This window comes from Lepus europaeus, chromosome 8, assembly GCF_033115175.1.
Source record: "Lepus europaeus isolate LE1 chromosome 8, mLepTim1.pri, whole genome shotgun sequence".
Taxonomy (NCBI): Eukaryota; Metazoa; Chordata; class Mammalia; order Lagomorpha; family Leporidae; genus Lepus; species Lepus europaeus.
In genome coordinates, this window is record NC_084834.1 from 58700976 (window position 1) to 58713364 (window position 12389).

At 37.3% G+C, this 12389-nt stretch overlaps 1 protein-coding gene across 1 annotated transcript in view; it reads right to left on the reverse strand.

Moving 5' to 3' along the window:
* The window catches only part of MYOZ2 (myozenin 2), a 36539-nt gene that overhangs the window by 3894 nt on the left and 20256 nt on the right, over positions 1-12389 (reverse strand). Inside the window, exon 5 of the mRNA XM_062199696.1 lies at positions 9233-9416. Within this exon, the coding sequence (XP_062055680.1) occupies positions 9233-9416 (184 nt within the window). The remainder of the gene's footprint in view (positions 1-9232; positions 9417-12389) is intronic.

Genomic DNA, 12389 nt, shown 5'->3' on the forward strand with positions numbered 1-12389 from the left:
TAATTCCAAAAAGCTCCTGAAAAGTATGTTATCCTAATTCAGAAACATTTGAAATCGCACACATTAATTTGAAAATTTATCATCAAACACCTTTGAATATTTGGTGCTAAACATGTAAAACAATAAAATATTGTTTTAAAGCATTCACTGGATATTCTGGGACTTTTGAACTCTATAATATTTGCAGTTTTGTAGTAAAGATAACATATTCCTAAAATTCAGTCTCTATCGATTAAATTGGACCCCAAATTTGTAATTTTATAGCTCCTCCTCCCCTTTTTTTGCATAGATGTAACATGTAGGCTTTGGTAGTTTCTTTTTGTATGAATTCTGGGTTTTTGTTTGCAGAACTCTTAATACAAATATCCTCTTAGAGATACTCCTCATAGCCTACCTTCTCAGTACACTGACATAGTTTTTCTAGCAAGTTCATAAGCCTTCATTACCAGACAGTATCTCAGTCCATCTGAGAGAGCCAAATGATAATAATGAATATGGATTATTTTTCCAGAATTTTCTAGAAGCAAATAAGTGGAAGTTCTAGACTCTCAAGAACTTGCAGCCTGTTGAGCAGATAGTAAAGTTATTTTCCATAGAAAGGCATATTAAATTATGGCAAAGAACTCTCCCAGAATACACTAGATAATACCATAGATACATAAGTAAATCAATAACAGTTAAAATAGACTATACAAGCTTCCAGAAGAAGAAAACAATATTAAGATCACAATCACATGCAGAAGATATGATAGAAGATATTTTTCTGAGTTGAAGAAGAGTTTGTAGAGCAAAATGAGTCACCAAATGCTACATAAAATCCATGAGAAAGAAACAAAAATACTACCTAGACATTCTTTTTCAGAACTTTAAGTTTTTAAAACATGATGAGCCACGGCGCAGGGTAGGGAGAGAGGTGGGGATTGAGACACTGCATTCATTTCTAGTCAGTTCCCAGGTAATGCCAGTGCTGCTTGTTTATGGCCACACTCTTGGTACCTAAGGCTTCATGTGATTGTCTCATTCAAGCCTCACAATCACCTTCCAGGTTGGTTGTTTTCAGAGTCCCATTTAACAGGCACAGATAAGTTAAATGACTCAGCCTTATGTCAACCACTTATGAAGTTGTGGGACCAGGATTTGAAGCCAGGCAGTCAGACTCACTGGAGTCCCATTTTCCTAGTCACTATCTGTTTCTAGTACACCCACAAAGTAATTATTAAAGAACATTGGACTTTCTGAGTTCATTTTCTAAGTATAGTATTGTGCTTAGAAATCTCAACCAACTTCAGCTATGTCTAAATGACATCAAACCAGGGTGCTGTCACCTTATGATACAATTAACTGATTCAAATGTGCTACATTGTCTGTTCTGATTCAATGACTTGAAAAGACTTTGTGATTCAAATTTGATTCAGTACAAAACAAAACTTCTTATTCTTGAATGTTGAAGATATACAAGATAATATTTTATCATTTGAAAATCTTAGCACTCTTAAAGTGTTTATTTGTGGGCTCATTTATTTATTCATAAGACAAACTACTGATTTCTTATCATGTCTAGACACTTGGCTACGTGATATGGAGTCCACGATGAAAAGACTATGATATAGTAGGCCTTAACCTCAATGAGTTCATAGAGAAACAATGAAACCTGAGAAACAATGAAACAGAGTAAGCTAGGGAAGCATATCTTGAGTGCAGAAGAGCCAAGAATAAAAAAACACCTTACTCTGTTTGGCGGGTCAGGAAGATGCTTCTTCAGCATATAGCCCTAGATCAGGACCAGCTGCAAGATTTGTAGGGCCCAATGCAAATTGAAAACACAGGGCTCTGTCTTCAAAAATTAACAATTCCAAGACAGGAAGAATAGAATACTAAACCAAGCATGGCTATCCTAAATGTATAACTGCACAGCACAGCCATCATTGAGGTTTTAAGAATGGTTCTCCACTGGATCCAAGAGGCTGGTATTGAACATTTCTAGAATTAAGTTGAGTTTGGGTAATTAATCATGTACTTGGCATTCAAGAAATGAATTTTACTATCATTTTAAAATTTTTGAATCAGTCAAAAAAGAAATATTCCTCTACACTAAAATCCAATATGTGTGTTGTGCATTTAATGGATTGCTTTTTCCCTTTTTAATCCATTTCTGTCTTGTTTTTTTCCTACCATCTGTGGGTCATTTTCTTCTCTTGTAAATGAAAACATTCCCTTCTGTTCCATCACCCATCTCCTACTTCCTGCCACAGATCCAGTGAAAGTTTGCTGTCTGGAAAGCAGAGTTTCCTTTGCTTTGCTTTGGCACCACAGAGACGATATATCCTGTTTGTTTGAATTTTGTTGCCTTCAACACACAAATTAAAGAGATTCCACTAACAGAAATGTTGTCATTCAAAGCAAGAGATGACTTGTAGGAGTTTTAAGATCTCTGAAAATAGTTTCAAGTTTTAGTTAAAGTTAGTGAAGCAAAAATTTCCACAGAAATATTTAAAATAGTCTACTGAAATAAAATCATGCATTTCCTTATTCCCATAATATAAATTCTTCAAACATAGATCTGACTTAAAGTGAATTTTATACTTTGCCATCTATGTGTTGAATAACAAACCTGTGTCACTCAGATTCATGGTTAATAAATGCTTTCTTATTTATTGCAACTGATCAGTCTTGGACTTACATTTGTAAAAATTAAAAATTTGTGGAATTAATAGTGTGAGACACATAATGCAATCATAATTACTTCTAATTATTTTATAAGCTAAAGAAGTAGGTAATGGGGGCCTGGCATTGTGGCTTAATGGGTAAAGCTACCACCTGCAATGCTGGCATCCCATATTGTGGGTTTGTGTCCCTGCTGCTCCACTGTGAACCAGATCCCTGCTAATCACCAAGGAAAAGCACAGAGGATGGCCCAAATGTCTGGACCCCTGCCACCCACGTGGGAGACCTGGAAAGAGCTCCTGGCTTTGGCCTGGCCCTCATCCTGGTCATTGCAGCCATCTTGGTAGTCAACCAGGGGATGGGAGCTCTTTCTCTCTCTCTTTATGTCTCTCCCTCTCTTTCTCTGTAACTCTACCTTTCAAATAAATAAATAAATCTTAAAAAAGAAAATATACATAGCTAATATGTTTGTATAGAAATTAGAATAATATTCTATTAAATATCTAATATATGTTCTTTATTTAAAGGTACTTAAATCATGGAATCATAGAAGTTATTTTACTGATGAGGAAATTAAGGTAAGCAGAGGCTAAGTGATACACTCAAAGTGTTGTTTGCTTTTTGATGCAGAGCTGGAAACTTCTTTGCTCCCAGCTCATTTTTTCTCATATTATCTCGGTTTAATAGAATATTATGTGAATACAGCACAAAAGTTGAATATGCTCAAAAGGAATATGAGAAAATAGAATTGCATTAAACTCCAGGGCATTTTGAAATTGTAATTAGGCCTCAGAGACTACTTTTATCCATTCAATCTGCCAAATGCTATTCAAGTACACCTTAGAATTCTGTATTTTAATAACAATATCTAATAATTATGTGTAACAATAAAGAATGACAAAATTATATTGCTTTAGTCCTTGCAAGAACTGTGGTAATATCTGCTTGTTTTTTTCTTTCTCTGTTGTTCCCATTTGTTTTCACAAAAGTGAGAAAAATAGATAAATTATAAGAAACTCTTAATGTAATAACATGTTGAATTACTTAAGAAACATAAAGGAAAATTGTACTTATAATAGTTTCATGAGAAACAATTTTTGGTCAGATTTTTTTTTTCATCATCTAAAATGGTTTGACAAAATATAATCCTATTCATAGCCCACAACAAGGCAAATAATAATCCACTATATATATACCTGGAAATGATTTTAATTTTTCTTCTAAATGACTAGATTTTCTTCTGCATTAGTTTCAAAAATGGCTTTTGTCCCATTCAATTTATAGGTGCTCATATGATTTTTAAAAAATTGTTAATGAAGTGTAGTGTAAGATAAAAAAAAAGTATGGACTTGGGCTATGGTAAAGTAGGTAAAGCCGCCACCTGTGACACCAGCAACCCATATGGGCACTGGTTCCGGTCCCAGCTTTTCCACTTCCAATCAAGCTCCCTGCAGTTGACCTGGGAATAGACCCTTGATACTCGTGTGGGAAGCCCTGATGAAGCTCCTGGCTCTTGATTTCAGCTTGGCCAAACTCTGGCCCTTGCAGCTATCTGGGTACTGAGGCAATAGATGGAAAATTCTCCCCCCCCCCTTTCTCTTCCCCTCTCCCCCCCTTTCCTACCCTTTTCCCCCCCCTCCCCTCTCCCTCTCTTTCTTTCTCTGCCTCTCCCTCTCTATCTCTGACTTTCAAATTAATAAATATTTTTTTAAAAAGTAAGAAGTACACAAAATTTTTTTATTAAAGTATAAAATACACAAAGAAAAGCACACAAATCATAGGTAAAAATCAATGAATACTACTTATTTTCTAATTATTTGTTGCTGGTATGTAAAAATATCAGTAATTATTACGTAGACCGATTCTAGACTCATACTAAATTCATTTACTTATTCTAATGATTTCCCTGTAGCTTCTTTTGAATGTATTGTGGACATAATTGTGTCATTTGTAACTAATGACTTTCATTTTTTCTTTCTTTTGTTATTCTATTCTTGTCTTATTATCTAAGGGGTCAACAAATAATATCTTTGTCTGAAAAATGTGCATTTTTTATTTTAACTTTTTCCTTTAAAGATTATTTCACTGATAAATTATGATAGTTGACAGTTACTTAATAATTTTAAAGCTGCTATTCTACTGTGTTCCATGACTTCAGCTGGGAAATCAAGTATCTTATTTTGGCTCCTTTTAACATAGTGCACTGTTTATTCCCTACTGTTCACATTTTCTTATTGTCTGCTTTTGTTTAGTTTTGTTTGAGAGGTAGAAAGACAGTCAGAGAAAGAAAGAGGGAGAGAGAGGATAAGAGAAAGAGAGCTTCCATCCATGGGATGCTCCCTAAATGTTCACAGAAGTTGGGGCTATGGGAGCTGGTGCTGTGGCGTAGCAGGTAAAGCTGCTGCCTGCAGTGTCAGCATCCCATATGGCTGCCGGTTCTAGTCCCAGCTGCTCCACTTCTGAGCCAGCTCTCTGGTGTGGCTTGGGAAAGCAGTGGAGGATGGCCCAAGTCCTTGGGCCCCTGCACCCGTGTGGGAGACCCAGAAGAAGCTCCTGGCTCCTGCCTTTGGAACAGCACAGCTCCGACTGTTGTGGCAAATTGGGGGGTGAACCAGCGGATGGAAGACCTCTCTCTCTGCCTCTGCCTCTGTCTCTCTGTAACTCTGACTTTCAAGTAAACAAATAAAATCTTAAAAAAAAAAAAAAAAAAAAAAAAAAAAAAAAAGTTGGGGCTGGAGCAGGAAATGAAGTCCAGGTCTCCCATTTGGGTAGCAGGAATCCAATTTCTTGAACCATCACTGCTGCTTCAGGGTCAGCATTAGCAGGAAGCTGGAATCAGGAGAGCAAATTCTGGAACTGAACCCTAATACTCAGATATGGGACAATGGCATTTTAACAAGCAGGCTAAATGTCTGCCCCTCTTTTGTCTTTTGTTTGCATTCATGTTGTTTTGTGTGGTTTACTTTGTATTTCCCTCCTTTGGGTCATATAGTACTTCTTGAACCTGAGGCGTGATGTCTCACATCAATTTCAAAAGATTGTGGGCCATTCTTCCAATATAGTCCTCTTTTGAGACTCCAGTTACACACATGTTGACATATTTGTTACCGCTCCAAGTGTATCTTCTGCTCTTTTACTACATTTTGAAATTTTTCCCATATGCTTTCATTGTAATATTTTCTCATCAGTTTACCAGTCCTCTATTCAACCATGTCTAATCTGTCATTAATTGCATTTAATAGTTTTTTAAAACATTTCTTTCTTTCAATATAATGCAAGTACAGAAAATTTCAAAGCATGTACATAATGTTTATAAAATGAACAATCTCAGAATGTCTACAGACATTAAGAGCCTACTTGAGCTCCATCTATGTCCTGGCCCAATCACAAGTCCCTCCTACCTGGAGTTGTAGTCAAATCTTGGCACTTATAGTAACATAAACTCATAAAATATTTTTAAGACTTTGAAATCATTATGATAAGTGAAATAAGTCAGTCATAAAAAGAAAAACTGTTGATTCCACTTAAATAAAGTATTCAGAGAAGCAAAAATCATAGCAACAGAAAGCAGATGGTAGTCATCAGAGACTTGGGGGAGTTACTACTCAATGGGCACAGAGTTCCAGTTTTAGAAGATGAAAAGAGTTGTGGAGATGAATAGTGATTATAGTTACTCAACATTATGAATCAGAATGAATCTTTTTTTTTTTTTTTTTTTGACAGGCAGAGTGGACAGTGAGAGAGAGAGACAGAAAGGTCTTCCTTTTCCGTTGGTTCACCCCCTCAATGGCCGCTGCGGCTGGCGCACCGCGCCAATCCGAAGCCAGGGGCCAGGTGCTTCTCCTGGTCTTCCATGTGGGTGCAGGGCCCAAGGACCTGGGCCATCCTCCACTGCACTCCTGGGAGACAGCAGAGAGCTGGACAGAAAGAGGAGCGACCAGGACAGAATCTAGCACCCCGACCGGGACTAGAACCCGGGGTGCCGGTGCCGCAGGCGGAGGATTAGCCTAGTGAGCTGCGGCGCCAGCCCAGAATGAATTCTTAATACCACTCACTTGTACACTTAAAATTGGTTAATATGGTAAATTATGTGGTATGTGTATCTTACTGCAAGAAAAGATTTTGAAGAAAACACCCCATTGTAGAGATGACTTGAGACTCTGAATGGTGCCATCTTCCAGAGAGAATTTGCTTTTTCATGACTGGCGGTTTGAGTGAGGGGAGTTGGACTTATCTGATCTAAGACAGTGTTGACTAAGAGTGACATTAGCTGTGTGAAGGCTGATCTAATTCTTGTTTGCCCTTACTCCAATGGACACCATTGGAGGGCTCCTGTCTGAAAATACAAAATATTTTCTCAGGCTCATCCACTTTGGAAGACTGTATCCTCCTATTTTTGGTCTTTCCAGACCTGACACTGTTGGGAGATTTGATCGGCAAGTGTCCTGAGGGGAAATGTGGGTTTACATCACTGAATTTCTCTTTCTTCAGGAAAGGGTATCTGGGCTTCTGGGACCAATTCCTTGGTAGCTTTTCAACCATTTTAAAAATAATTTTTAAAACTTGCTTTTCTAGTTTTTTTCCTGAAATTGTTCTGATGTGAACTTGTATACCATAGCTGGAAAATAGAAATACTACTTTAAGAAGTTGTTACATACTCAATCATTCAGCAAGCATTTAAACCAAAGATATGATTACACTGTTTAATTGTTGTCAAGTGGACTTTTAAAGCAATCTATAGAATAGACAAAGCCTTACACTTTGTATACTTTTGTGTACATACATAAGAACAAAAAGGATCTTAAAACTAACAATTTGGAATGTCTATGCATCGCATCATGTTTTGTTTCATAGGTTAATATATTGTCATATTTTTATTTGTATGTTGATGTATATGTAAAAAGGAATAAGATTTTCTGGAGTAAAAGAAACTTACTGGCAGATTAAATTCTCTCTCTGACACACACACATCCATATACACACAATGTGAATATGTTACATTGACAAAAGCTTTGATTGTACACAGGGAGTGCCTTTTCCTAGTGGATGGGATTGTGCTCGTTGATATAGCATTTGTGTAATCGATAGGCACCTCTGACCCAAATACACTAGGATGCTTGTAGAACTGAAAGTAAGCAGCTCATGGCCGGCGCCGTGGCTCAACAGGCTAATCCTCCACCTTGCGGCGCCGGCACACTGGGTTCTAGTCCCGGTCGGGGCACCGATCCTGTCCCGGTTGCCCCTCTTCCAGGCCAGCTCTCTGCGTGGCCAGGGAGTGCAGTGGAGGATAGCCCAAGTGTTTGGGCTCTGCACCCCATGGGAGACCAGGATAAGCACCTGGCTCCTGGCTTCGGATCAGCGCGGTGCGCCGGCCGCAGCGCGCTACCGCGGCGGCCATTGGAGGGTGAACCAACGGCAAAAGGAAGACCTTTCTCTCTGTCTCTCTCTCTCTCACTGTCCACTCTGCCTGTCAAAAATAAAATAAATAAATAAATAAATAAAAAAGTAAGCAGCTCAGCAGGTTTGGGGTACTGAAGATGTCTCACAGCACCTTTTAAGCACTAATCTCAAAAACAGGCCTGGAATTTTCCCTTAGTCTCCATTTTTCCCTAGTGTTTTGCTTTTATAATTTTCTAGACTTTCATTTTGGAAAAGAAAATTATGGCCTTGATAAGAATGGGATTTCAACCTCCTTTCTCTGCCACTCCTGAATAGCTCTTCAAATTCTGTGGAACATCAAAAAAATTATGGTATGCCTCATTTATGCAATAGATGAATTACTAATAGAGCAGCATGTGAAAACTAAGATTTTATTAGTATAATAATTAAAGAAATAAAGATTGCTATTCAAGTGCAACCCATGTATCAATCTTTTCTGTAAATCAAAGATTAACTCCTTAATTTGTTCATTTTAGGTGAATAGTTCTTAAATAGTTAGTGTGAGACAGCATATGGAAAATATTTTATTCCAAAAGTAAAGTCAAGCATGGATGATGGTGACATTAAAAATATTCAGTATCCCCGTGGAAATGACAAAAATTGAGTAAGAGGGAAAAAACATGGCCACCATACAATATATACTACAAACATTATTTGCAATATTTTTGGTAGCATAAATTTTGGTTTGTACATGTGCTGAACTTTTGGAGGATCAAGTCTGTACAATACCTACAACCTAGCCTAATCTCTAATTCTCATAGCCCTGAATATGAACTATTTCTGAAATTTTTGAATAGTACTATGAATAAACACAAGCTAATATATTAACTTTTCCATTAGAAATTGTTATTAAAACATCATTTTTTAAAGGTGGAGGGATAATCTTGATGTTGTAACAATAGTAGTTTCTGAGTCATTTCCTGTATTTTTAGATGAAAATGATCCAAGATTTAAAATATTAGTAATAGTGCAAAAATGAGTCTTTGCCTAGGCTTATAAAAGATCTATTTAGATTCTGTTCTTAAAAGAAAACCATTTTTTTTTTTCAACCACAAAATTCAGTTCTCTGCATCATGACAGGAAATCTTAGTGTTACGTGCCGACAGTGTCACCCAAGACGCTGAGTTACCTGTTAAAGCTCCTGTAATCGGGCAGCTCTGCCTTTCCTTCAGGCTTGAAAAGCTTAGGGTACAAAGCCTCTAAAAGCTCTGGGTCATCACCAATGGCCTGTTCCCAGGGAGACTGGTAGTACTTAGGGACCGCTGTGGTGTTGAATCTTTCTGGAGGAATTTCCTTCAGTGGTCCAGAATATCCTTTGGAAAAATGCAACAAGAATAAGTACACAGAGTGCCTGAGAGTTACTAAGCTCCACCTAACATCTTGCCATGTTTAATTTTTTATGCTGGGGTAAATTTATAAGAATGTATTCTTTTCCTATCTCTCAGCAGCAGTCTGTAAGACATTTTAAAAACACTTTAAGCTTACAGGATTTTAAAAAGAAACCATTTTCAGACTGTTCAAATTTTCCAAATCATACTGTTATTTTTTTCCTTGACTAAAGGAAAGATCTCTGTGAGTGAGATCCGGGTGGAAAGAAGGAGCCATCAAAGAAGGAGGTACCTTTCTCTAAAGGGAGGAGAGAGCTTCCATTTTGATTATGGCCTTGTCTAAATAATGTCAGAGTTTGTGAACTCAAGAGGCTTCCATAGCCTTGGCAGCTCATGACAAGAGCCTTGGGTGAGTGACTGACCTTGTAAATAAGAGTGTTGATTTTTAAATCAACAACGGGAGTCACTGTGCACTTGCTCCCCAAGTAGGATCTCTGTCCTTAATGTGTTGTAAATTGAGAATTAACAGTAAAACTAGTCTTCAAACAGTACTTCATACTTTGTGTATCTGTGTGGGTGCAAACTGTTGAAATCCTTACTTAGTATAGAGTTGATCTTCTGTATATAGATAATTAAAAATGAATCTTAATGAAAAATGGGATGGGAGAGGGAGTAGGAGGTGGGATGGTCTGGGGGTGGGAGGGTGGGTATGGGGGGGAGAACCGCTATAATCCAAAACCGCTATAATTCAAAAGTTGTACTTACAAAATTTATATTTATTAAATAAAAGCTTTAAAAATTAAAAAATAATAAAAAGTTATGCCTTCAATATGCCTATGGAAATGACAAAATATGAGTAAGAGGGAAGAATACATGGCCACCATAAAAAATATACTACAGATATTATTATGCCCTCACTATTAATTTATCCTGGACTCTAAATACCACAATTATTTAATTCATTTGCACCTACCTATTTGAGTGTCTGTTGTATAGTGCCCTGGGGAAATAGCAGTGAAGGCAAAAATCTCCCTTCCCTTGTGTTTCTCAACACTCTGCTCTGGCACTATACACTCTGCCTAAAATATTCCATTTATATTCATAATTACAAATTGATGGGTCCAACTTTTTAAAGCGTTTTATTTATTTACTTTCATTTTTTATTTGAGAGACAGAGAGCTCTTTCATCTACTGATCACTTCCCAAATGCCAACAACACTCAGTGCTAGGCCAGGCTAAAGCCAGGTGCCTGGGAATCAGTCTGGGTTTCCCATGTGGGTGGCAGGGACCCAACTACTTGGGTCATCTGCTGCCCTCCCAGGTGCACATTAGCAGCAAACTATATCAGAAGTGGAGCCAGGACAGGAACCAAGAACTTCAATATGGGATGCAGATGTGCCAAGCAGTGTCTTAACTGTTGCACAAAATGTCCATCCCCCATTATAGTTTTTATTCTGCAAGCCATTCTATTCAATCATTTATTGGTCCAAATGAATGTTCTACAGGAACCCTTAATAGCCATTTTCTAATGCCTCCTGCTTGTGTTTTTTTTTTTTTTTAATATTGGTCATCTTTGCACACATTATCACTTTACTCTCAGATGCTCAAGACAGAGCATAATCCTCGACTCCCCCTCAATCCTGAGACTAATCACTAAATATTAGCAACTATACTTTGGAAAGATTCCTGAAGTAGTGAGTGACTAACTATCTGTGTTCTCAATCACCTTTTGTACTTATTTAAAATGTAGATAATGACTTCTTCCTCTTTTCTTACTTGGAGATTTTGCTTCAGTAAGCCTCAAGCATGTCCTACAAATCCAAATTGTCAACAGACTCTCATTCAAATCTTATACAGGTGGTCTGCCAACATTACAACCAGAAATGTTCCCTATTTCCTCTCCTGGTCGGGACTCTGTCTCTTCCAGGTTTTCCCCATAGCCTCCATACTAATCCTGCACACTAACGGTCCCTCTTCCACCCACCCTCCACATTGCCACAGGATCACCTTCCTGACAGGCAGACTTAATCAGGCCACTCACCTGCCCTGCTCCGGGTGCTCTAGTGGCTCCTCAGGACAAAATGTCAATTACTCAGCATGACACACGCAGCCCTCCCCACCTGGCCAGCCTCATTCCCTGCCACCTGCCGCTCACATTCTGTGTTCCAGGACTATGGGTCTATGTTCATCCATTTGTTCCCCATGCCTGGAATGTTCTCCATAGTTCTTGTCACATGGAAATTTCTGTTTTAATACCTAGCTTGAGTTTACCTCTTCTTTGTAGCCATTCCTGTCTGCCCTGCACCCCTAAGAAAGCAGAGATCCCAGTCCTATATTGTAATATTATATACTACACATAATTCTATTACCATATTTTATTGCCTCTCCCTTCCCCGAAGTTGACTGGAAGCTAGACCTATAGAAACTGGAAAATTTTTTAATATTATATTTTAAAAATTCTTTGAAATCTCATTATTGTAGCAATAATTATTTTATTTTTGTATATTATCTTCCAGTTTTTCTTCACCATAAACATAATGATAATATGGCTACAATTCTAGTGAACACTAATTTTGTATTTTATTTTTTCCCTTCTTGGCCTAAAATACTTTATATTTCCACATAATGGTCATATCACTTGAAGGATTTCATAATAATCTTTTAAATTAAGATAAATGTATCTTATATAATAAATTTATATAGTTTCTGTACTCTTTTCCCATATTTGAACATTCAGCATTTTCTGATTTCTTTTTACATACAGCACTAATAACTTTTTTCTTTTTGATATAAAATATTCATAAGAAAAAATATTACAGTTGAGAAATGCTACGTATCACCACTTCTTTGGTTTTTTAAATATATTTTTAATATAACTGATTTCAATTCAAAGTAATTCTATTCCTGAAGCATTACAGTATTATGATACTTGTAGCAACTCATGTTTGAGAGAAGCTG